Raw genomic sequence first — 27866 nt, 5'->3', positions numbered from 1 at the left:
AAGAAAGCGAATGTTTAGCTGAGCTTCGAAAATGGTCCTGGGTTCAGGATGCAGTTTGTTCCAATCAGGGGGTAGTACAAAAGGAGAAGCATTTCTTATTAGAACAAATAGTGGAATTAAACTGGAAAGCCACCTTTCTGATTCTTCGGGTAGATGGATAGTAGCTAATATTAAAATTCAGGACAGGGCGTTAGCGTGCATTAGCTATTACGGCCCAAATCAGGACAATCCAGAGCCATTAATTAAACTGAAGGCTGAACTTCTGTCAATTCATAGTCCAGTGATTATTGAAGGTGATTTTAATTTAGTTCAAAGACCTGAATTAGATAGAATGTCCAAAGTAAAATAGATTACTCCCTACATTCAATGGCTACACTCAGGACATTGATCCAAGAATTAAACTTGGTTGATGTTTGGAGAATTAAAACGGGGGATAAGAGGGGTTATACTTTCTTTAATAAAAAATACGGCCACCATTCCCATATAGATTATTTTTTAATAGATCAATGCTTGTTGGAGGAAATTGAAAGGGTTAAACATCTCCCGGCTACTCTCTCTGATCATTCCGCTGTATCCCTCTCTTTGAGATTTCAGGAAAAAAGGGGTATAATCAGATGGACTCTAGATCGGACAATCTTATTAGATGAGGAGGTCCAATTGAAGATTCGAGAAGAGGTTTTGACCTTTTTTAAAGATAATAATGGGTTAGCAAAAAGTCGGGTCACCTGCGATGCGTTAAGGCATTCCTTCGGGCCTTGGGAACATTAATAATGGCAGGGAAGAAGCGTAGCTCTAGGCAATGTGAGAATGACCTGTTGAAATCTATTCAAACTAAGGAGTTAGAGTTACAGAGGGCTGTCTTTTAGTGAGGTCCCCGTCTTACTAAGGAGTTGGAGAACTTCCAATCAGAATATTGGGCGCTTTTGTATATGATTATAATAAATAGATGGAAGGTCAGTAAATTGCACAATTTTTCATATGGGTAGAAAAGTGGCTGGCTTGGAAAGCCAAAACTGATAAAGTTTGCAATTATATAAATACTCTGAGAGAGAGTTCTACAGGCCAGATTTTAGATGCAAGTACCAAAATAGTAGCTGAAGTCCCTGGGTATATGGCTAAATTATGTAGAGAGGATACTAGACCTGGGATGGATCTTGTGAGGATAATCTAATATCAGTATTTAAAGAGCTGTTTGAGAAGATCTTGATAAAAGGCGAGGATCCTCCGAGATCCTGGGCCGAGGCAACAATGGTCTCAATTTTGAAACCAAAAGAGGATCCAATGGCAGTAGAGTCCTATAGGCCTATATCCCTGTTGAACACTGATTATAAAGTGTTCACAGGGATATTGGCAACCAGAGTAGCCAAGATTATAAAGAGTATAGTTTATGGAGACCAGAGGGGGTTTATCCCTGGAAGGCAGCTTAATGAACTTACCTTCACTATGATGGGTATAATAGATTTGGCAGAATCTTTCGATCTTCCAGTGATGATGGTGGCAGTAAATGCTGCTAAAGCGTTCGACCAGGTTCACTGGCTGTACCTCTGGGAAGCACTAAGAAAGTAAGGTTTCCCTATAAACTTTACAAAAGCATTACAGTCGCTTTTTAGTGCACCTAAAGCCAGACTTCTAATTAATGGGGAATCAACGGATTGGTTCAGTATTATGCGGGGAACAAAGCAGGGATGCCCGTTGTCCCCCTTGTTGTTTAACATATATATTGAACCCTTTGCAGCCTTAATTAGGCAGGACTCTTCTATACCTTTCTGATTCTTCGGGTAGATGGATAGTAGCTAATATTAAAATTCAGGACAGGGCGTTAGCGTGCATTAGCTATTATGGCCCAAATCAGGACAATCCAGAGCCATTAATTAAACTGAAGGCTGAACTTCTGTCAATTCATAGTCCAGTGATTATTGAAGGTGATTTTAATTTAGTTCAAAGACCTGAATTAGATAGAATGTCCAAAGTAAAATAGATTACTCCCTTACATTCAATGGTTACACTCAGGACATTGATCCAAGAATTAAACTGGGTCGCTGTTTGGAGAATTAAAATGGGGGATAAGAGGGGTTATACTTTCTTTAGTAAAAAATACGGCCACCATTCCCATATAGATTATTTTTTAATAGATCAATGCTTGTTGGAGGAAATTGAAAGGGTTAAACATCTCCCGGCTACTCTCTCTGATCATTCCGCTGTATCCCTCTCTTTGAGATTTCAGGAAAAAAGGGGTATAATCAGATGGACTCTAGATCGGACAATCTTATGTTGTTATGTTATGTTATTTTTATACTTCTATAGCGCACGGCCACTCCACGGAGTATCCCGGCGCTTTATCGAAGGAAACCCAACCGAAGAAGGGAGAGCATAACACTGAGAGGACGTGAGGACACAGGAAGCAGCATCAAATTAAGGGAAAAGCCATGTCTTAAGGGCCTTTCGGAAGGATAGAAGGCTAGAGGTCTGTCTCAAAGAGATTGGGAGGTCGTTCCAAGCATGAGGAGCTAAGTAGCGAAAAGACCGTCCTCCTGCTCTAGCACGCTTGATAATGGGAACACTCATTTTAGATAGGGACGAAGATCTGAGAGATCTGGGGGGGTTATACCAGGACAATCGTTTAGAAATATATTTGGGGCCTATGCCATGTAGGGCCTTGAAAGTCGTGGTCAAAGTTTTAAACAGAATCCTTTTAGCAATAGGAAGCCAGTGTAGTGTTGAGAGGAGATCAGTGGCTCTGGCTTTTCTTGGAAGACCAAAGATGGCTCGGGCTGCAGAATTCTGGGCGATTTGCAGACGCCTGACCAAATATTTGGGAAGTCCCAGGAACAAAACATTAGCATAATCAAGCCTAGAGCCAATCAGTGCCTGGACAATGATTTTTCTGTGCTGGATGGAGACTAGAGGGAGGAATTTACGAAGCATCCGAAGGATGCTTATTAGATGAGGAGGTCCAATTGAAGATTCGAGAAGAGGTTATGACCTTTTTTAAAGATAAGAATGGGTCAGCAAAAAGTCGGCTCACCTGCGATGCGTTAAGGCATTCCTTCGGGCCTTGGGAACATCAATAATGGCAGGGAAGAAGCGTAGCTCTAGGCAATGTGAGAATGACCTGTTGAAATCTATTCAAACTAAGTAGTTAGAATTACAGAGGGCTGTCTTTTAGTGAGGTCCCCGTCTTACCAAGGAGTTGGAGAACTTCCAATCAGAATATCGGGGGCTTTTGGATATGATTATAATAGATAGATGGAAGGTCAGTAAATTGCACAATTTTTCATATGGGTAGAAAAGTGGCTGGCTTGGAAAGCCAAAACTGATAAAGTTTGCAATTATATAAATACTCTGAGAGAGAGTTCTACAGGCCAGATTTTAGATGCAAGTACAAAAATAGTAGCTGAAGCCCCTAGGTATATGGCTAAATTATATAGAGAGGATACTAGACCTGGGATGGATCTTGTGAGGATAATCTAATATCAGTATTTAAAGAGCTGTTTGAGAAGATCTTGATAAAAGGCGAGGATCCTCCGAGATCCTGGGCCGAGGCAACAATGGTCTCAATTTTGAAACCAAAAGAGGATCCAATGGCAGTAGAGTCCTATAGGCCTATATCCCTGTTGAACACTGATTATAAAGTGTTCACAGGGATATTGGCAACTAGAGTAGCCAAGATTATAAAGAGTATAGTTTATGGAGACCAGAGGGGGTTTATCCCTGGAAGGCAGCTTAATGAACTTACCTTCACTATGATGGGTATAATAGATTTGGCAGAATCTTTCGATCTTCCAGTGATGATGGTGGCAGTAAATGCTGCTAAAGCGTTCGACCAGGTTCACTGGCTGTACCTCTGGGAAGCACTAAGAACGTAAGGTTTCCCTATAAACTTTACAAAAGCATTACAGTCGCTTTATAGTGCACCTAAAGCCAGACTTCTAATTAATGGGGAATCAACGGATTGGTTCAGTATTATGTGGGGAACAAAGCAGGGATGCCCGTTGTCCCCCTTGTTGTTTAACATATATATTGAACCCTTTGCAGCCTTAATTAGGCAGGACTCTTCAATTCAGATATATAAAAATCTTGAGGTTAAAGTAGCATTATATGCTGACGACCTTATTCTTTACACTCAGAATCCTAAGGAGGCTATTCCCAAAATGTGGGATAAAGCAGATGTATTTGGGAAGGTCTCCTGATATAGCATAAATAGGGATAAGACTGAGGTAATGTAGTGGAATCAACCCTCTTAGACCCTCGGAGTGAAATCTCAAATGCGATACCTTGGCATTATGATCACACAAAAGTTAGTAGATCTCCTCGGGGTCAATTGGAGAAAGATCAGCCAGGAGGTTGGAAGATTATTGATCAGATGGGCTAATCTTCCCCTTAATTTATATGAAAGGGTGAATCTGATCAAAATGATTATACTACCCAAGATTACTTTTCTTTTCAAGAATATACCTCTCCCATTCGATAAGAACGAGGTAGCAAAATTACAGGGAAAGACAGGAAGCTTTGTTCGGGCGTCAAAAGGCCTGCGTACATCTTGGAAAAGGCTGAGGAGAAGAATAAAGAGTGGTGGTCTTCCCCATCGGATTTATGGGTCTATGAACATGTATTTCATTTTAAGAATTTTCGAATGTTATTAAGTAAGCCAGATGACTCTGCTTTAGGCATAATTTATGGGGCAATACTCAGTGAGTTAGGGGATGGACAAGATCAGTTCCTGTTCAAGTTCGGAGACCCGAAATTCTTCAAGAGAGTAAGGTTAAAAATTCTCCTACAGGCGTTAAAGAACTGGGTATTCATACGGAAAAAAATTGGGAACCACATATTACTCAGATTATTTGCCAATTTGGTGGTCCCCAGGCACTCCAGCATGTTTAGATGACTTACTCAGCCAACCATTGAAACAAGTAGGTTTCTCTCGTTGGAGAGATTTAAAAACTAGTATTGACCTCATGAGCTGGGAAGCTATGACATCATGTACTGGTGGTCAATTAACAAGATTCAAATATTATCAACTGTCAGCATGGTGGGCTCGGCAACAGTGGGAGGAACAGATAGATGATGCCTGCTTAATTCAAGCTATGAGAATTGGGAGCATCAAAAAAGAGGTGGCTTTGTGGTACCAAACTTTGATTGAATCAGAAGATGATATGAGTCAGGATATCCAAAAACTTTGGGGTGGTGTTGTGGATACTATTAATTTGAGAGATGTTTGGTTGAGTTCGTTCACATTGCTTTGTAGGACAGTTAAACCAGCTTACCTTAAGCGAAACTATCTTTTTACTCTTTATCGGGTTTATTGATCTCCCTGACGAAATTGAAAGAACTCACATGAACTCAGCACATTTGTTCAATATGTCAGGATCCCTCAGCAAATGATAGTCATATGTTTTTAACCTGCCCTGTAATTACAAAATATTGGATGGATGGATGTGAATTTTTGACAGATGTAACAGGAATCCGAATAGAAGCAATCCCTACGCTTATATTTTTTGGATTAGGCCAGGATAGTTCTTTGGTTTCAAATAAGACTGTGGCAACGCTAATTTTTTATGTTATTTTATTGGGAAGAAGAGAGATTTGTAAAGCGTGGAAATCGGCTGTCCCACCACTTTTCTCTGACTGCAAAAACTGCATCATACATATGTCAACAAGATATGGCGTGCGATCCTAGAAGTCGAGGAAAGACTTGGGCTACGTTGGTTGAGTGGTGCCAGAGGAACGGGGTCCAATGATTAAGCCAACAAATAGCTGTCCATCCTAGTCCCCCTCTTTGGTATTCCTGTGTGTTAAGCGTAAGAGGGGTTGGAATGGAAACAGCTAGATTTCTTGTCTGGAAAGACTCTATTCTGATTTTGCTTTCGCAGGGGAAAGTGAGTATGGCCAACAGGTTAATTGGCAGGATGAGGATCAAAAAATAAATAAAAATTATATAAAAAAAAAAAGATGACTGCTGTGTCTGGATATCATTATGATCTTAATATGATACCATTATGGGTTCCCCAGACACTTATTCAGGGAATAGAGGCAGATATGAGGTCCTACATTTTAGTGGTCGAAGGTCTCATCTGTGGACTAAATTCTTAGATGGGCAGGAGCCATCTCCTAATCTGGGATGGCTGCCTACTTTGAGTCCTGGGGGCTCGAAGCCGCCCTCAATTCTCAAGAGGTGCATCATGCTGATGGTCATATGGCTGACCAGGCCAGCAAAAATGATGTTATAGTTTCTTTTCTTGTTTACCTTTTCTTGGTTTTTAATGTTCGTGAGGTCTCTTACCTTGACATACATTGTCATTATTATTGGCATTGATGTTGATACTGATTTTGACTTTTATTGAGTTGACCCGGCTGCTTTCACTCATGCTTTTGTTGTTTTATTACAAACCTGATGATAAAGGAACCCCCTACTGGCTGGAATTGTTAGTACATGAGAAACATACACCTCCTTGTCACTGACTCCACTTTTCCCCCTACCAGGTTTCCCCCACCATCCCATCCCCCTCCCCTTTTCCCGTCACCCTCCTCGACCTTTATTCTGCTATGAGCAAGGCTTTAGGTTGATAGATATGCCATTCAATGTTTGTTAGGAAGCAGCGGCTGGAAATGAGTATGTTTCCCCAATGAAAAGTCAGGTTTAGCTCCTGCTCGTCTCATAATATGTGCACTTTTATCCTTCCCTGGAACCTGCATGTTCATACTATGATTGCTTATTTCTATGCTGTTGTTTTACTTTTGGTACTCTTAAACACAAAAAATAAATGTTGCAAAAAAAAGAGAAAGAAAGAAAGAAAGAAAGAAACTGATTATACATGGCCCTACAAGTTCAACCTTCATGTAAATTCATTTTAGACAAGTCAAAACATTTCAGGGACCTGGCAACGACAGCCATATTTGGGTTTTAATGCTATATGTAGAGGAGAAGCACATCAACATTCATCTATCAAAAATAAAGCTGCATTACTTGCCATTTTTAGTATAAAACTTCCAGGTGGTCGTAGATTAATCCTTCAGTGGCCACCACTATATTTAACAATTCCCAACACATTGATTCCTTTAGACCAACAATATTTTAATGATGAGTGGAACATAAATTTAATGAATAACCATGTCTTGCCTTTGATGGGTGTCAGTCTGCAGTCAGAGAACTTTGTATTACTAGCCAGGTGGCCAACCCAAAAGACATTTTAGGGGCTCATGGCCACATTTGTCTAGGGTCCTGCCATTTTATGTTTCAACACTGGTAGACATTCATGTTCTGGTTCTGTGTGAAGGCTTCACTTCAGAACATCTTTTTAGGCATGCTATTGTTTTAAACCTAAGACTTTGAATTGCCTCATCCTTCCAAAAGAGCAAACATATTTAAACAAAGTAATTTTTACACATACATCATAGAACTTTTTCACCATTTCCAGTTGAATTTTATCAAAGATCTCGAAGTCTTTCTCTTCCACCATCTTGTCTCGATATACACGATTGGACTCATGCAGGTACAACTTCACAAGATCGTTAGGGGTCTTTAAACAGTCAGGAGTAGAAAAGAGAATACCCTGCAAGACATGAAGGCACGTTCAGTAAAAGAATAGATATTATTTTGTTTAAAATTAAATCTTCAACCTTCCTGAGGAAAAGCAATGATGTTACAATGTCAAATGTAGAATATAGCCAGTCCAATAGATACAGGCATACAATTCAAATTAGCAACAACATTGTACTTTGTCTTACAACCATTTTTTCAAATATATTCAATTATATCAATATATGTATACTTATAATGAACATAACCCCTTTAAAGTCTCTCTTTTTTAAATAAGAAAATACCTGGAATCAAAAACCCATACTATTCTCTTCCCACAGTACCTCTTCTATGGCCTGATTTTGGATTGCCTGAGAAACCAGCTCTAGAAGGCTGTCTGTGTAGTTCTGATTTTGTACTTGCTAGTGGACACCAACTGCAAGGAAGAGTTTCGAATGGAAAACGTTATACCTCTTTAACCGTCTGCAGGACTCCTGGCAAATCAATGCTTTATACTGCGAGGCATCTATCAAACGGAGCTCCCAGAACCGGTTACACTTGAAAGGAAGTCTGAGCTGCATCCTTTGGGTTAGTACTGTATTTTCCAAACTGTGGTGGGTAACGAAAGTCCAAGCAATAAATAAAGATGCTAGATTCAGTATGTATCTTTGCTGCGCTTCAAAGACAAAGGCAATGCCTGGCTATATCTTCTAACAAATTCCTGCTTATTTTTATTTTTATTTTGTTAACAAGGGATTGGGGTTCACAAGCTCCTCAAAGTCAGAAAAAGAAAAGTGAATTACATGACCAATTTGCTGATGTAAAGGGAGTGTGAACGGAAAGGCCATAGTATGTCATATTTTTGTAACACACAACTAAATATAAATACCCGGAAATAAGCTGTACACATTCAGCAGATAGGAAAGCACTTTGGGGCAGATTTACAAGCCCCTTGCGCCACTTTTGCGTCACTTTTCCCATGTTAAAAATTACGCAAAAGTGGCGCATGGGCCTTGTAAATCTGCCCGTTTATTTTTAAAATTCTGAAGTGTGATGGAAACAGAGATCAAAACAAATCAGGACACTTTACTTGGTGATGAACAAATGGTATTCAATGAAACCCGATTTCCTCACATTAACTTTTGTGTGCAATATAGTTTTATAGGTAAAACTGCTTGTCCAAGCAAATCTACTGGCCATTTCAAAAGATAATATGTTGTCTGCAAATGACAGTGTGCTACCACACGAAGCTTTAGTTACATTAAAAAAATAGCCTGCCTCATGTCCATTAAAGCTGGGTAGGTCGACGAAGTTTGTCGTTTTATTAACTGGGTGATGGTTCTATAAAGCCCTGGATTAGTGCATTGTTTGCTGCCGATACCTCTCAAACGTTTTACTCTTAGCAAGCCTTGGTCCCTGCTGCTTGGAAGCATCAGTATCCATTGCTGTACAGTATCCCCGTTTCGTGTCATACTTCAGCTACCTGGCAAATATGTACTTGTTTACTCAAAGAAATGATTGGGTCCATTACAGATGCCATAATGAATGCTCTAATTTCACTGCAATTTATTTCAATGACTAAATTGCGGAACGTGCTTGGCTTGAACTTCAGGTGAAGGAGAAGCCACTCCTGCCGTGAAGGATTTGATAAGGTTTCATTAAAAGGTAATCTAAAATGACAGTCAGCTGAGGAGTGTAATAATCAGCCCGGGGACACTTCAGAAGTGACAGAGAACCAGGTAAAGATGCTAATATGTCAGGAAGCCAATTTTTCACCATTCTGAGAAACGCAGGCAAAAAAGCTAAACATGCTGTGGTAGGCTGCTGTGACTTCAAAGAAATGAACATTTTGACGCCTACCTGTTTATCTTTTTAGAACAAACTCTAAAAAATATCGTAGATATATATATATATATATACTCGCTTCTACCGAGTCACAAGATGACTGCCAACACTTCATGGTTTGGAGTGTTGGCAGCCAATTACAGTAAAGCTCGCACACGCAACTTAGGCTCTGCCCAGATATCGAAAGTTTTATTTTTCAAATTTCTCAGCAACTACTGAACGTATTTACATCATTTAAAAAAGGTTGCTTTCTGATCCAAGCACTACCTTTGTGCCAAAATTGGGGTAATTCTGTTCAGTAGTTTCGGCTGTAGCCTTGCACAAAGTTTCCTATGGGAAAATTATGTTTTGACTCTTATTTGTTTAATTTCTCAAACACTACTGAACGGATTTACACCATTTAAAAAAAAGGTCACTTTCTGAACCAAGCTCTACCTTTCTGCCAAATTTGGGATGATTCCGTTCGGCACTTCGGGCTGTAGCTCATCGCAAAATTTCCTATAGAAATTAACATGGGGAAACGCATTTTGGGGACCCCCTTATTTCTCAGCCCCCACTCGATAGATCACCCCCAAACTTTCAGGATAGGAGCTGACCTGAATAGACTTTTGTTTGGGAGAATTTTGCGAAGATTCGTCAAACGACGCCAAAGTTATTAGCAAATCCAAAAATGCTTTCCCTATGGAAACTAGGTTCTAACTAAAACTACCTACTAACAACCGCCAGTAGGTAATATATATATATATGTATATATATCCACAAAACCCCTCCGACGAGCAGAAGGAAGAGGCCACACAAGGAATCCAGGGAAAAGCCTTTATTGGACAGCAGTTTAGGCATGATGCATTTCGGCAATGGAGCCTTCGTCGGATGCCGCTGCTAACCTTGAACACGACCACGCCTTCACATTTAAATAGTCCTGCAGTCCTCCCAAAGTTAGGAGCACACACCTCCCCAACCATGTGATCGTCCGCCTGCTGCAATACGGTAGGTACTACAGCTCCCAGAATACCTCATAACTGGGCAGGCAGTACGTGGGGAAATTCAATCAGAGTTTTCATCCTTGTGGCATTGATGACATGAAGGGCAAGGCGCGTTATGTCCGGTTTCTGTAAAGTCCTGAAGCCCCCCTGGGTCCCCGCAAACGTTTCTACCTTTGAGGTGCAAGTCCGCCGATCCGTGTGCTGAATACAGTGAGTCAACACTTCCTGTGTAGTCACAGGCTGCCACTGGCAGCGGTTCTAGCAATACCTGCACTTTGAAGGTGGGCTGGTGCTGTACCAATACCTTGGTCAGAGAAAACGAACTGCAGAAGCAGGAAGCCAGTGTAGCAACCAGCCAGCTTGTGAAACGGGGCCCCTTCACACGCCTCTGGCTGACGTGAAAAATGTCCACAAAACCCCTCCGACGAGCAGAAGAAAGAGGCCACACAAGGAATCCAGGGAAAAGCCTTTATTAGACAGCAGTTTAGGCATGATGCATTTCGGCAATGGAGCCTTCGTTGGATGCCGCTGCTAACCTTGAACACGACCACGCCTTCACATTTAAATAGTCCTGCAGTCCTCCCAAAGTTAGGAGCACACACCTCCCCAACCATGTGATCGTCCGCCTGCTGCAATACGGTAGGTACTACAGCTCCCAGAATACCTCATAACTGGGCAGGCAGTACGTGGGGAAATTCAATCAGAGTTTTCATCCTTGTGGCATTGATGACATGAAGGGCAAGGCGCGTTATGTCCGGTTTCTGTAAAGTCCTGAAGCCCCCCTGGGTCCCCGCAAACGTTTCTACCTTTGAGGTGCAAGTCCGCCGATCCGTGTGCTGAATACAGTGAGTCAACACTTCCTGTGTAGTCACAGGCTGCCACTGGCAGCGGTTCTAGCAATACCTGCACTTTGAAGGTGGGCTGGTGCTGTACCAATACCTTGGTCAGAGAAAACGAACTGCAGAAGCAGGAAGCCAGTGTAGCAACCAGCCAGCTTGTGAAACGGGGCCCCTTCACACGCCTCTGGCTGACGTGAATAATGTCCACAAAACCCCTCCGACGAGCAGAAGGAAGAGGCCACACGAGGAATCCAGGGAAAAGCCTTTATTGGACAGCAGTTTAGGCATGATGCATTTGGGCAATGGAGCCTTCGTCGGATGCTGCTGCTAACCTTGAACACGACCACGCCTTCACATTTAAATAGTCCTGCAGTCCTCCCAAAGTTAGGAGCACACACCTCCCCAACCATGTGATCGTCCGCCTGCTGCAATACGGTAGGTACTACTGCTCCCAGAATACCTCATAACTGGGCAGGGAGTTCGTGGGGAAATTCAATCAGAGTTTTCATCCTTGTGGCATTGATGACAACCGCCAGTAGGTAATATATATATATATATATATATATATGTATATATACATATATATATATATATATGTATATATACACATATATATATATATATATATATATATATATATATATATATATATATATATATATATATATATATATATATATATATATATATATATACATATTAACGAGCAAATGTCCCAAGATGAGAGGAGCAACAGTAGCTGGTGCTGGCGGCAAGGTTCAGGACACCCTCGCAGTTAATGTTTACAGCAAACACTCTCCAGAAGAGAAAACGCCGCACACTACTTCGATAGTTGAATTAGTGGTTTATTTTCTGTAGGTTCCCCAGTAGTGTGCGGCGTTTTCTCTTCTGGAGAGTGTTTGCTGTAAACATATAGATATATATATATATATATACATATATATATATATACACACACGCAGGCACACACAGGTAATAAAAACTCCCAGTGGCGTAGCAAGGTCAGGTGGCACCCGGTGCAGAAAATTTCCTGTCACCCCCGGCTTGACAAAATGGCAAAAATATGTATTTAAAACACATATTTTTGCCATTTTGTCACCCCCTCAGTGATGACACCGGGGGCGGCCCGCACCCATCGCACCCCCACTTCCTACGTCACTGAAACTGTCTACCCCCATGCGCAGGATATATTCACTCAGAGCCTAAAATATGTGTATCTGCTTATTATATATACAAATATATGTGCAGTTTGCATCCTCTGGCATATCCTTCGCCCACTGCCTATCTAAGTATAGCAAGGAACAGTGCTTAAACTAACCCCATGGTTGGTACTGGACCTTACTGGTGAGAAAAAGAAGTATTTCAATATGGTCCTTAGAACGAATGTCCTAATTGTCCAGACTAAATTCAGATTTGCTTGGCTGCCCATTCTGTCCCTCTCAGAACAGCCTCGGTATGGATGCTGCATGAAGCACTGGTGGTGGTACTGGACCATAAAAAGGTAACAGTGTTTGACGGTGACAACAGTTACATCATGCAGTTAGTTATTCACACAGAGATATACACATGTGCAATGCAGTCTATCAAAGTGCTTCTTGGCCATGAAGTAGCTCTGTGGCTCAGCTGGGGCTGTGTGGGTACTATTATCTCAGCTTGCTGCTGTGCTGGCTATCTGTGCCCTTCAGAGGCCACTCTGTTACACTTAAATCTGGCTCCTGACTGCCGAGCTGCTACCTACTACATGAAGTACCTTCAAGTCCCCTCAATCCACCCTACAGAGGTCAGTACATGCCGCCTGCCCTGGTTGCCAACCAGCCGTGCCTACGATTCGCTCTACTATCTACTCAGAGTACGGTCCCTGGGACCTGCAACTGATATTTTGGAAGCTCGAGCAAAACTTGCAGAGTAAATTCGTCTCTCTTTGGTCTGTCATGGGCGTAAAGGATTCACTAAAGTTTTCTACAGATTGGTTAACCTTTTACACCACTAAACCTGTCCGACAGTTCCTCTCAGGTCTCCTGCTATATGCACAAGCCTGCTCCAGGACGGCTTGAAAAGGCACTCATTGGCCTTTAAATGCAGAAGAGGCCTTTTAAGTTATACACATGTGTGCTCATATTTATGCTCATATGGTTTACTATGAAGCTCAGAATCACTCCTTTACTATTAAAGTGCTGCCTCCAGCATTTCAATATTACCTCCAGCATCCTTGCTTGAGTAACCTGACATATTGCATCTGTTTCCTATGGAAACAAGAAAACTGATTTCATTCCTTTTGAATGACATTACTATGTATAACAGTGATGATTACAAATGTTCTACTAACATTTTTATACATTTTATTGATCAAATATTATATGTCTGATTTTTTAATCGCATATATTATATTTATATATATAAATACTATAATCTGATGGTCATGCTGGTTTATGTTATTTATCACCACTGTTGAGTGATGGGAAGAGGTGTAACTCATGAGCGATTAAGGGCCTTATTGCGATTTTGGCGGTCCTACATCAGATGGAGTAATGCACCATCTGCTGCAGGACCACCAAATCCTTGGTGCTGTCGCCCGCCAGATTAAAGTTAAAGAGTTAAATCCTGGTCTGGCAGGTGGTGCTGCAGCAGATTAATTCACAATATATTTTGTTTGATTAAGGTTATTTCTGAAAAGGATCAATCACTTATCCTTATAATGAATCCATCAACAATTTTGTAATTCAACACGAGCAATATATCAACATATAACATGTAAACATGAAGACAAAGACACAAGGTGTATACGAAAAATATGATTTTATCAAATAGCTTAATCAAAGAAATCAGCTACATGTACAGATCAGTAAGTGAATAAAATTAGGGCTGTAGGTACACATATAAGTAAATTATCAAGTGACACAACAGAACCTAAATAAGACACCTATCCCAAAACATATTGAACCAAACAAAAGAAAGGGATAAAGTGTGAAGTCGACGTTTCGGTTTCTGTGACGTTAGTTTGCTGAAACCATCCTCAGGACTGTTATTGAATTATGGTCTGTAAAGAGATTGTAATCTGTATCATAGGATTGACTGCATCCCGTTGATAGCTTGTCGTCAAAATGATTTAGTGATTCTATATATTATTGATTGGGAAACTATATTTGATAGTTCACGCTGTCGACTAGTCCGTATAGACGAGACGTGCTTTGAGGCTGCTCCACTTGAATTCAAGGATAGGTGATGCAGGATTAACTACTGCTTTATTGATCATCGACTCCGATTGATATTTACCTGAATTTGACATCTTGAAACTACAATCTGATACACACAGGTTTTTTCTGCTACCATTGCATTCGATTGAATATTGATGAGGAACAACCCGTCGACAGCGTGAACTATCAAATATAGTTTCCCAATCAATAATATATAGAATCACTAAATCATTTTGACGACAAGCTATCAACGGGATGCAGTCAATCCTATGATACAGATTACAATCTCTTTACAGACCATAATTCAATAACAGTCCTGAGGATGGTTTCAGCAAACTAACGTCAGAGAAACCGAAACGTCGACTTCACACTTTATCCCTTTCTTTTGTTTGGTTCAATATGTTTTGGGATAGGTGTCTTATTTAGGTTCTGTTGTGTCACTTGATAATTTACTTATATGTGTACCTACAGCCCTAATTTTATTCACTTACTGATCTGTACATGTAGCTGATTTCTTTGATTAAGCTATTTGATAAAATCATATTTTTCGTATACACCTTGTGTCTTTGTCTTCATGTTTACATGTTATATGTTGATATATTGCTCGTGTTGAATTACAAAATTGTTGATGGATTCATTATAAGGATAAGTGATTGATCCTTTTCAGAAATAACCTTAATCAAACAAAATATATTGTGAATAAATCCCTTGAAGGCAAATTTACCCTTTCCATTGTATTACCCAAGCCCTCAAGGGTATTCCGGGTCGCTCACTCCTTCTAAAACGCAGCAGATTAAGGCAGCATTCTGGCAGGCTCATTCTGGAGCCTGACATGCAGACCGCCATTTCGGCTCATCGACTGCTCCTTCCTGCATGGTGTGACATACATGCCACACTGTGCAGGAACTGGTGATGCAAAACCAGGGAAGCTCCACATGTGCCCCCCCTGCATGCACCCCTAGGCCCAGGAGAGGCAGGGGTCCCTGCTAGGGCCGCCCTTCGATGCCTCTTCGCCACCCTTTTTATGGTGGGCTCACCCCTCTGAAAAGGACGGTCGACAGGCAACTCCTAATATGCTTGGTGGTGCTGCATCAGCCCGGTAGGCATATTAGTCCTCCTGACCGATGTGCGACCGCTGGGGAATCCTTGATCCTACACAGTTGCTGTGGTCCTGTGGCGGCCTGATTGTCACACTCATAATCCTGCAGGCGGATCTGCAGTGTGGTTGTAGTTGGACCACCCACCACCATGAGTTTGGCGGTCCTATGGACCACCAAACACGTAATTAGCCCTGTAGTCTTGAGTGGGTTATGCTGTTCCTTCAATAATTTTGATAAATAACAATATTGCTCTTAGGAAATCTACATATATCATTATCGCTTTTTTTGCCTCATGTTTCTGCTGACTTTGTTTTTGCTGCCTTTAGTACTCTTTACCACTGCTAAACAGTGCTAAAGTGCTCCTTTTAACATAGCAAAATTGGCTTACACTCAATTGAAACATTTCATTTACTTTCAGTCCCTGGTAAAGTGGTAATACATGTACGCTTGGCCTATAAAGTAAATGCTACTAGTGGGCCTGCAGCACTGATTGTACCACTCACTTAAGTAGCCCTTTAAACATTTCTCAGCACAGAGGACAGGGTGCAGTTTATTTAAAAAGTTGGATATGTACTTTTACATTAGCAGGTAGTGAAAGCTCCTAATTTCATTTTTCACTACTGTGAAGCCTACCTCACCTATAGGACAACATTGGGTTCCCTTATTACATTTAAGAAGTGGCAACTTTCAATTAGGAGCTGTTAGAAATCGGGGTCTCTAGTTGGCAGAGGTAGGTACCTTTGTCCAAATAGGGACCCTTACTTATGGTCAGGGTAAGGGGGATATACTTCTAAAATAACCCCTGCAAGCCCCATTGGTAGCTTGGCAGAAGCAGACAGGCTTATTTCAGAGGCCGTGTGTAAAGCATTTGTGAACACATACAGTAATACAGTGAAAAGACTACAAATGGACCCCACACCCGTTTCGAAAAATAAGAAATCTTTATCTAAACCATACAAGACCAAATGACAAAAATCCACAATACAGTAATCAAAATATGACTTTCAAAACAGCCACAGGGAAGGTAATGCGTCGGTTCCTTACGCCCAGGGAAGTTGATGCATCAGTTCCTTACTTCAGGGGAGGTGATGCGTAGGTTCATTACTGCCACAAAGGGGAGGTGATATGTCGGTTTCTTAATATGCAGGGAGGCAATGAGTTGGTTTCTTGCTGTGGCCCCGGCGTTCTTGTAGACTTGGCACCCCAGTGCGATATATTGTTCACTGGAGGTGAGGCCTTGCTTTGCAAGACTTTGTGTTGTCAGGCGTCAGGGCTGGGGGCTGCGCGGCAAGTCTTTGTGTCGCCCGGCGGGACCTGGAGCGGCTTCGTGTCGCCCGGCATCAGTTCTGAGAGGCTTTGCACGGTTTTGCAATGCTTCAACCAGTTCTTGCAGAGAGCAGCTGTAAAACCCACTTCTGAGGCCTTTTGACTGTAAGAGACACCACAGGCAAGAGTAGGACTCACAGATGGCAGAGCCCAGCAGAGTTGCAGGAAGTCTTTTGTGTCCCAGAGACCTCTTGTACAGGAGGCAAGCTCTATTTGAAACCCTTGGAGATCTTCTTCAAGCGGGGAACTCAGCAGACAGCAAAGTCCTTTCTCCATTCCTTGGCAGATACAGCCACTGCAGGCCAACCCCAGACAGAAAACACCACAGGGGCAGTATTCCTCCTCAGTTTCTCCAGCTCTTCTCCTTGGCAAAGGTTCTTCTTAATTCCCAGAAATGATCTAAAAGTCTGGGCCCTCCTTTTTATACACAAAAATCAGTTCTTCTCTGAAGGCAGAGAGTGTCTGTACCCAGCCAAAACCATTTCTGTCATCACTGGTGCAGGACACGCCACACACACCAGGGCATGTTCTAACTTTCACATACCATGCACCCTGCCCACAGGGATACCTTAGGCCTACCTTAGGGGTGTCTGACATGTAGGAAGAGAGAAGGGTAGGGCCTGGCAAGTGAGTGCACTTGCCAAGTCGACGTGGCAGTACTTAACTGCACACAGGCTCTGCAATGGCAGGCCAGAGTTACATTTACAGGCTGCTTCTGTGGGTGGCACAATCAGTCGTGCAAGCCCACAAGCAGCATTTTAATTACAGGCCCTGGGCACTCATGCTGCACTGTTCTAGGGAATAACTAGTAAATCAAATAGCCAATCACGGAAACACCAATCCATAACAACAATTTACAGGGAAAACATATGCACTTTAGCACTGATCAGCAGTGGTAAAGTGCCCAGAGTCATAAAACCAACAAAAACAGGTCAGAAACAGGAGACCAAAAAGAAAAAAGTCTGGGGATAAACCCACTGAAAAAGCCAGGTCTATTAGGAGCAGATAGGAATGTTGCATTTTGGGTCTAAAGAATTGTAATTTAAAACCCTCTTTAATACTAAAGTCGGATTCTAATTAAAAATTCTGAAAACGCCACATTTTCTTGTTCCAACCATTTGGTGCCTGCAGCCTGCATTCTGGGTCACATGACTAGATGTAACTGGCAGCTGACCTTTGAGTTCTGCTTTCAGACAGTGAACCAAAGGGGAATAGGTGTTGACAGAATGGGCCATCTCTCACTCAATAAGGGGGAGGAGATGTCACCTACCACTCTTGCACATCACAAAGGCCCTGCCTGAGCACACTCACAAAGAGTTTGAAACTAGTCTTTTGTGACCCAAGGCCAGCTGGGCTAGGGCAAGGAGGCAGGAATTTCGAAGCACCTCTGAGGGTGGAAGCCTTTAAAAACTTCTCCTACTTCACAGTGTGCACCAGGTATAAATAATAGACCCAGAGACCCAACTCTTCATTACACCACTGAATCTGTTAAAGACTCAGGTGTAATGCAGCACTGCTCTGCAAGAAGGAATGCAACTCTGTTGCTCTGATGCCAGAGTGAGAAGGACTAGACCTGCATCTTGAACCCAGGACCACTGGAATGATTCCAAGGGCTATTTAGCTGGCCTCTTGATCAGAGCCTCAAGGACAGAAAAGGCTCCAACCACCTTGAACCTACCACCGGACCATTAATGTGAGTTCTACTCCCTCCCCCAAGTGGTGCCTTGGAAGTGGGCCCGTAGGCACTCTTCCAACCCAGTTGTGGTCCTTTGAGTAGTAGTGTTGCAGCCCAACGGGTCTCCTCGCAGCTGCATTGAATCGCCACTGCACAATACACCCCCGATTTAGGACTCCGCAGCGCAGCATCACAGCTTTCTCAGAACCGCCACTGTGCAATGCATCCTCAACACAGGGCTTCGTATTGCAAACCCCTTGTTGATTGTATCCAAGACAACAACCCAGGACTTCATATCACAGGGCACAGATTCTTCAAAACTGCCACTGCATGACACATCATAGATGAAGGCCTTCGAATCCCAAGCCCCTTGTTGATGGCACCCCGACAACAACGCAGGACTCCACATCTCAGCCCCTCAGCTTCCTCAGAACTGCTGCAGCGTGGTACATCCTCTACATGGGAACTTGCAATGCAGTCCTAACTTGGTTCCTGTATGGGGCTTACCCTTAAAATGTGCCTTTGTTACAGTCCAGCGCAACCATATACTCACAGTTGGCGCTTTATGCTTTTAGGTAAAATTTTCACTTAAATCATTAAAATTGCATATCTTTGATTCTGCTGATTGGATTTGTGTTGCTTTGGTCTCAAATAAAGAGTTAAATGTTACACTAATTTGCTAAATTGGTGAGGGATTTTCTTGTGGTGTGTTTTCACTTTATTACTGTTTGAAGTTCTGTGTAAATACTTTACACATCACCTAAATTGAGCCATACTGATTTGTACAAGCTACTAGAGCTTCAAGCACAGGTAAATTTGGGGTTTGCTTGTAACTTCACCATAGCAGGAATTGTCTTTTCTGCTTGAGTAGAGTTTCGCCCCCCCCCCTAACCACTACCTCAATTTCCTACATTTGAAATCAGAGTAAGGGCTTAAAAAAGCGACGCCATCCTCCTAGCTAACAGTATGGGGTCACACTGAGAATTAATGCAAGTCCTAGGAGGAAACCTGTTCACTAATGCCTTCAGTAACTGAGAGACCAAGAGCATCTCAAAAATAATCATGTTTCCACAAAATCATGGAAAGTGGAGGGGGATAATCAGTGGGCAACTGCAAACCATTTTTGGCAAGATGCAAAGCAACAAAACTGTACTTAAAACAGTGAAACCATGAATGGGTACTCGTGTTTCTAATCATATTCTCTTTAGAAACTCAACCTTTTCTATGACAAAGAGAACGGTTGCTGTTCATCGTGTAGTCTGCCATCACATCAAGCACATCATCAAAATGCCATGAAAAAGGTATGTAAGACCTACAGGAGCTATATCGACAATTGCAGGCTGCTCAGGTCTGCATGAAACAGACCTTTTCTCCAGCAAGAGAAATGAACGGTAGACTGTCAGCCAGACCAGTAGCCCCATGTTGCAAAGATAGTTCCAGATCATGCTGGGGCAACACAGAGTTGCTTGATTAGTTATCGTCTGAATTTGTTCAAGACCATGTGAATGTTGCCCTAGATGTAGTGTGATTACTGAAATAAGTCACAATGTTCTCAACTAGGGTTTTTCACCTACACTCCGAGTTGTGTTTTCAAACAGCAATTAAACTAAATATTTCCAGGCCAACAAGCTGTTATCACTATGCCCTTATGTTCTCACCACCAAAGCAATACCATAGTCCTGGAGAGTTGTATACTTTACTCCATCTATAAGGTAGGCAATAAATCCCTACCCGGCAACTATCACTTAATAGTTTCATTGGATATTGAGGCAAAATATTTTGCAAACCTGATACCTGAAGACCCAAACAGCTGGGCTGATTAATGGGGGATAACACCTCAAACCACACAGTATTAAATTAAGGAACAGGGACAGCCTCAAACTGATGGAATTATACCTCCTAAACTAGCAATCTTTCCATGTCCTCTCCCTTCTATACACGTACTTTGTTGATTTCAAAGCTGTTTGTGAAAAATGCAAATCTGGGGAATCCCATCAAAGTCGCTTGGAATTATTGAACTTTTACATACAGACACATGGATCAGAATTAAATTAGAACATGGTTCATAACTTTCAAAGAAAATTTGATCAGCCTGAAACAGGGGGGTGTTCTAGCACACCTACTCTTCAATCTGTAAATCTCAGACCTGATATTGGAACAGGATACAGTTAATGCACATTCACCATTGCTAGGAGAATGAAAAATGTCCATACTATTATTTGCCTGTGATCTGGTCATGTTTAGAAAACTAATATAGGTCTTCTAAAGTTAGTAAATAAACTTTACGGCTATACTAGGCATACAAAATTAGATTAACCTTAACAAAACCAACGTTGTCATTTTGGGTATGAGAAAGAAGAAATCAGGAACCTGGTTGATTGATGGTAAAGACATAAATAAAGAACAAGAATATAAGTACTTGGGCATCTGGATTGACTCAAGAAGCTCCTATATCTCACAAAAAGAATCCATAAAAGCCAAAGCTCAAGCCTTATCCTCAGCATTTATAACATTCTCCCAAAAACTTTGTGGACCCAGTTTGGATCTGGTACTTTCAGTTATGAGGGGTGAGGCTGCTTCAGACAATAACATATGGCAGTGAAAATCTGCTAGGAAGAAATGCTAAGCTTTAGGACAAGATAGTGGCAAGAGCCTATAGGTTAATGCTCCGTTTTCCAAAGACGTCCAATACGGCCCCGCTACAGCACAAATTTGGCCTCCTAAATCCATGGAGAAACAGGGCTCTTCCTTTAAGTCGAATCATAAAATGAGAGCTTCAAAAGAAGGTACATTAGACAAGCTGCTATTGCAAGAAATAGCAGTCTTGGGAGAAAAATCAGCTCATCGACTTTACTTGAAGGAAGTCTCAAACAATCTGCACATAAGAGAAGTCTGTAATCTTTAAGTTAACCAGCCCAAATTAAAATAGACTGTGAATAAGAGCACCCGGAAAATAAGCAGGCAGGAGGACAAAAACAAACTGGCATGGGGCTTGCATTCCTGTTTATACAAAACTGAACTGGTTACTCAAAATTTGTGAAGAACTGGTTCACGCCATTTCACCAAGGAGAGTTGCCAACGCTGGACTTTGGTGCACATGCATCAAAATAGACAATAGCGATTTCTTAATTGTGATTTTTAAAGAATCGCAATTAAAGAATCGCTATTACCTATGCATGTAAGAATCGCAAAAAAATTGTGATTCCTAAACACTCCTTACTTGCAACTCGCAAATTGTGAGTCGCAATTAAGGAATTGATTCTCATTCATTCCTATGGCCAAGAGGCCCATAGGAATGAATGGGAATTGCATGCACAATTTGCGAGTACCCAATAGGTACTCACAAATTGCGCATGCAATTTCAAGGGTGCCAAAAGGTCACCCTGTTGCACACCTGAAATTGCAAGTTATCCACAAGTTGCACACACACAAGCCCCATGGACATGTGTTGGTGTAACATGGGACTTTGAAAAATACACTTAAGTGCATTTTTCAAAGAAATCGCAAATTACCATCAATTTTATTTTGACGGTAATTTGCATTTCATATTTGCGAAATTGGTATATTTTTAGTTTACTGCAGTGCATTTTGCGATTCCTTAAATGCAATCACAATTTAAGTAATCTCAAATTTTGCGATTCCTTAAGTTGCGATTTTTGCATTTGGGATGTATAAACTACAATTTAGGTAAGACACAGCTGTACACTTAGCCTGTTAGCTGTTGTTGTGACACACAAGAGTAACATGATATCTATGGTTGGGCAGTTAAACATTCCTATGGCATAGCTACATAAATCAGGAGCAAATGTGACTAGACGTGTGATTAGGGGCAGCTCCTCTATAATGGTGAAGGAACGTCACCCCACTGGTCACCAGTCAGCAGTCAAACGAAAAATAAAATAACAGGCTCACTGAGCTGACGCCAGGAGTGCAGGGAGGTGCGGGCCAGACATAGCAGGGAGAAGTGGTAGGCACACTATAAGTGTGCTTGCCTGTTTGGTTGGCTGTTTTAGGCAGGCTAAACAGACATGCACACATAGGTTTCTTAAACCCAGCAGTGCTCACAGTCAGGTTGGAGAAACATCACAGACGGCAAGTCACGCTCCTCAGACCAATCCTGCCACTACTCTCAAGCTATTGAGAGCAGCGCTGGGATAGGTTGGGGAGCCTGTACCCCGGTGCATTGTGGGAGGAGAGCCGGAGAAAAGGACCGAGGTGGATGCATCATCAAGTATGTTTAAAAAAAAAATTATTATCCCTCCTAATCCCCTGTCCCGCCCCCAAACTTTAGTATTGCGGTCGCCGCTACTGTGTGTGATCCTCTGTACTATAGCCAGTTGCTAATAAAGGTTGTCACTATTTATTGTCAGCGTAGCTACCTGAGAAAATCTTACGTCAAAGTGGGCCTCTATTGAGAGTACAGGGCCACAAATGGTAGATAAAATCCACATGATTAAAGCCTGAATAGCAGACCACAGACCACAACAGACAAAAACAGTAACCAGAATTACAGTCAAGCCACACTAAGAAGAATACCGCAGGTAACCCCTGTTTCTCCAGCTTCCACATATTTTTAGAATGAAATATATGAATGTGCCAAAAAGTAAATAATCTAGGGTTTCAGGGCGAGACAATACAAGGGAACAAGGATAAATGTAGCGGAGCCAGTGGGAACTCACTAGGACCAGGAAACAGATTATTCGTGTATAGCAATTCAACTAGTACATTCATAACAAGTTAAATATTGGATTATTAATAAATATTGGTTTACTTGTGCTATTCAGCACTACCAAAGCCTAGGGGTGGCTGGTGATTCTCCCAACTGGAAACTGAGGCACAAAAACATAGAACCAAAATACACAGACAATTCCTAGCCTGAGGAGGGAATAAGATAAAAATGTAAGAGAAAAAATTGCGCAAACAGAGGCCAAGTAACAAACTGGGTAGAGGATGAAAAACCAACTAACAATGTCATCAGGTGAAGTGTGTTTGTTCACATTTGCTTTTTCTACGATTTCTATCCATCACGACCTGCAATCGAAGGAACAAAATCAGAACAGTTATGGAGGGCACCAGCAAAAAGAAAAGAAAAAGCGAACCGCCACCTTCCTTTGGGTTTGATGCAAGCACAACCCAGCCGCAGCTAAGACCCTGGCTCCACATTTACTCCCCGGATCCCCATCTGTGTACATGACACTGACTGGCAGGATCTACATAACAGGGAACCCAAGAGTCGCCAGGGATCTTGGGTAAACACTGTAAAACAAAACAACGGCCCCATAACATATGAATGCAACAACGACACCACGCAAATTGTAATGTATTCCAAACAATAATCAGGAACTTGTTTGTTTATAAAAACATTGTAGAGCGGCACAGTGAGTAAAAAACGTGCTCAGTGCTCTCTCATCAGGGGTACACACGTGTGACAATAGTGATCACAAGTGAGTATCTAAACACAAGAATAGCAGGGCCCGTGTTCTTGGCTAATCAACAATATCGATTATGGTCTGCAAAGATCATCATGCAGCACAAGATGTGACACCCAAAATGCAAACAAACTAATGGAATATATTGGGAAGTTGCTATTTCTTACAGGAACGTTTTACAAATTATCTGTTATACTGCCAAATATCTTTAATATTTCACTTTCATATTACATCATTTTCTCGTTATGTAATGTTTTAATACTGATCAGTTCTTCCGAAACCATGAACGTCTGCGGCCTACTGCTCAAATGGCAAAAGTATTCAACTGGAAAAACCTTGATATAAAAAGAAATCCATTATGTGTGAAGGTAGAATGATATATCTTAGCTATTTCACCAAACACTGAAGTTTAGGTGTTTAACTTACGTCATTTATATTACATGGAATCAAATTACTTAAAAAGCAATTATGTGCGAATGTAGAATGATATATCTTACCTATTTTACCAACATTGAAGTTCATTTATATGTTTAACTTACGTCATTAACTTTATACACAGAATCAAATTATTATTCTTACGATCATTTCACAGAACTAAACTACAGATGCGAAGAGGTGCAATTTGTTGACGGGCAGGGATTAAACCTGTGTGTGTGCAACCACTGTGCTATTTTGGACTAACAACAGGAAGTTCTAAAAGCCAGATCGCACAATATTTCGTAATTATTGTGAGAACATTTTGAACTAAAAAACCAGAGATGAACTATTGAAAAGAATAAAATGATGCTACATTTTATTCAGATAAACCAATCAGAAATTAACAACTTGAGCACAGTCATCAATGTATGTCTGCTACTCTATAATATTGTTAAATGTGGTTTGGGTGGGTGTATATTGTGTCGCGAGTTGTAATCAACTGCCAGAGTACTGCAATTGCATTGATACTTTAGCACCAGGGGACGTAGAAACTAGCAACTACTTATCTAAGCAGACGAGTCCTCACAATAGCCACAGGTGACAGGCAATAAGGAAATGAATCTTCAAAGGTTGTTAAACTTGTAGTCTCTTAATTTTCCTAAATTATGCACAGTATGTTAACTGCCATTTCACTTGTGATAAACTGTCTGCTGCGCGTCTCTTTATCATGTTCTATTAGACATTAATCCTGCAGCTAAACATTTAAAATGTGACTTGCAAGCCCTGCGTGATTCCCTTTGTCAAAACAGGTTGACAGCTCCCTTCATTACAAGTAGGCCTATGCTAATTGTCTCATTAGAAAACAGTATCTGAATCTGTGCTTTTAATTAGGCTTGCTAATGAAGAAAGAATTGAGAGCAGGTATCTACATAATGTTGAGCGAGAAAACACAATTAGGAAAGTGTTCTGCCAATTCCAAGTTTGACACAGCCAGAAAAGAATGGCTGATGTTCATAAACTCCAGGATTCACAGCTAAGTTAAACCAAAAGTATATTGTTTGTGACATGAAATAGGATAGAATGTTAAAATTGAACACACAAGATGTCTGTTATGTGCCATTTTCTGACCATTTTATTATACTTTTCCTTTGCATAGTCTGACAACATCATACAGGGAGGGTGCTGTTAAAAAATCAGGTGGGAACTTTTTTCTCATTAGGTAGAGAGTGTCCAGGAGTAATTTCAACCCACTGGTTAGTGAAACAAACAAAGGTGCCACCTCACTTACATCTCACCAGAAAACACCTTGGACCTAGGGATGAATTGAAAAAGACTGGACTAGCTGTTGCAGACCTGTGTGGTGACTTGAATGTGTGGACCTACTCCCACTGGTACCGAGGGCTAAAAAGTTGTTGGCTGACCTCCAGTGTCTACTTGGGCACAACAAACTTCAAGAGAATTTTTCCTAAGGTGACCAGATGACCAGTAGCAATTGGAGCTGGATTGGCCCTGGTAGACCTTCAGCTACAGTGAGTCGTTCCCCCTACCATCTCTCTTTAAGGTCCTGGACCAAGAATAGCTACTCTAGGAAATCTGAAAAGTTGGGACATAGAAAATATTTGGCCTTCCAAAACCTCTGGAGCATCAGCGGGCCTTGCAGCAAATGGGACTGATTTCGATACAGCTCCCGGCTTACCCTGCAGGTGGATTTTGAGCTCCATAAAAAGCTAAGTCCGACGGTAGGAATCCTAATCAGGCAAAGGACCGAAAAGTGTCTACCTAACTTGAAGACTTTAAAGGCCACCAAATTTAAATTTGTCCTACTCAGAACTTATCCCAGCAAAACCAATGGCTTCAGTGGGACTTTGTCCAATGGTTATCTGGATCAGATAGGACTTTGTTGGATTTAGTCAACCCAATTTTAACTATTAACTTTTATCAACTTTCATAAATTAGATGTGGAATTTTTATTGTGTTGTATTTTGACTTATTAACTGTTTTGTTCCTGCGAAATACTTCACACATTTCCAGAATTAAGCCAGTCTGCTCTGTGCCATAGCTACGAACGGTTTGACTCCAGGTTAAAATTATTGTAACATGAACCATAAAATAGTTTTGATGTTTTGTACAACATTTCTCTTAGAATGGATAATACATTTCAATTGATACAAAATAGTTGCTCAAATCCAAAATGCACCTGCTAGCTTTTTACTACAATCAAAAGCCTAAGAGAAAATACAATTCTCTCACCCAACCTTGCCTTGGGTTTTTTAAGACTGCAACCTGTATCCTGATTCTCCCCAATGGTTTCCAAAATGCAACTGCAGATTCAAGGTGGTAATATGGAGGCAGGCTATTTTTTCATTGAGACAAGTCATGATTTGGAAATCAAGGTAGTACTAGTCTTATAGTCTTTCCTCTTTCCCCCTTCCTTTTTTTAAATTGTGTGCAAGTTGCATTCACCCAAATATAAGTATGTTTAAGCTCACATTTATGGTAGTACATATTATTTGGACAAGTTAATGATACAATCAAGTTATGGTGAGATGTAGTAAGTATAATGAGGTATGTAACTAGCCATGCACAAATCAGTCCGGTGCTCAATGTGCCACAGGATTCAGACTATATACCTCATTGATGAGGCCTCGCTATGCCAAAACTGGTCTGGAGTTGCTTGTGTCGCTACTCAAAGGGGACCTGGCCTGGCAGTTAAGGCTGGACTCCTACTACTGTACAAAGATAAAGGTTGATTTGCATATGGCGGGTTACTGTCTGGAATGCCATGGTGGGCAAACAATGATGGCCTGATATCTGACTCCAAGTAACTCCCAGCCTCAAAGAAAAGTTTCAAGCATTCATCCATCATTTTTGTGTTAGATGTTGTTATCAAAGCAATGGCCTAAATTTGCCAGGTATGCCTACATGTGGGTCCCAAGATCACTGTGCAACTGGACTATGGCTGTGCCTTAGTAAAGAGAACTCACTAAGCCAAACCCAGTCTGGCATTGCTTGTTTTCATATTGAGAGAGAGCCTCGTCTGGTATTTTGTGTGGTCGGTTCCTATCGGAGCAAGACCAAGGCTTATTTATATATGGCTTGTTCATTTCTGAGATGGTGTTGTGGGCAAATAAAAGATTGTAGTGTAGTTCCTAGTTTCCCACTAGGCCCTGCGCATTGGAATAACATAAACAGTAGTATCGACGTGGAACTGGCTATATTCCAGGCCTCCACTGACTATGCTAAACTTAATTAGGTTGTGTTACCAACTAGCTCAGAGGTCACTGGAAACTTTCTTCTCTGCATAGGAAGTGATCAGCTTCCCTGGCACAGACAAGAAGGGATTCAGTTTTCCAACAACCGTGCAACATGACAACTTTGCTCCTCAGATCAAGAGTCGATCTCTAGGGTCGTGTGAAACAATAGACATAGATTTCACTCAGTCAGTCTAGTGCAGTTTACTTTCACGGTATGTAGAGAATAGAGAGACGGGCGTGTATCAATAAAGGTTAACATTTATTGAATAGTCTTTCTTCTCGTACAAG

At 41.4% G+C, this 27866-nt stretch overlaps 1 protein-coding gene across 1 annotated transcript in view; it reads right to left on the bottom strand.

The window, feature by feature from the left end:
* The window catches only part of DNAH9 (dynein axonemal heavy chain 9), a 1435662-nt gene that overhangs the window by 692270 nt on the left and 715526 nt on the right, over window positions 1-27866 (bottom strand). Inside the window, exon 42 of the mRNA XM_086930591.1 lies at window positions 7389-7550. Coding sequence (XP_086786717.1) covers window positions 7389-7550 — 162 coding nt within the window. The remainder of the gene's footprint in view (window positions 1-7388; window positions 7551-27866) is intronic.

The sequence above is a fragment of the Lissotriton vulgaris genome, chromosome 7 (genome assembly GCF_964263255.1).
Source record: "Lissotriton vulgaris chromosome 7, aLisVul1.2, whole genome shotgun sequence".
NCBI classification, from domain to species: domain Eukaryota; kingdom Metazoa; phylum Chordata; class Amphibia; order Caudata; family Salamandridae; genus Lissotriton; species Lissotriton vulgaris.
This window is presented reverse-complemented; position numbering and strand designations above follow the sequence as displayed.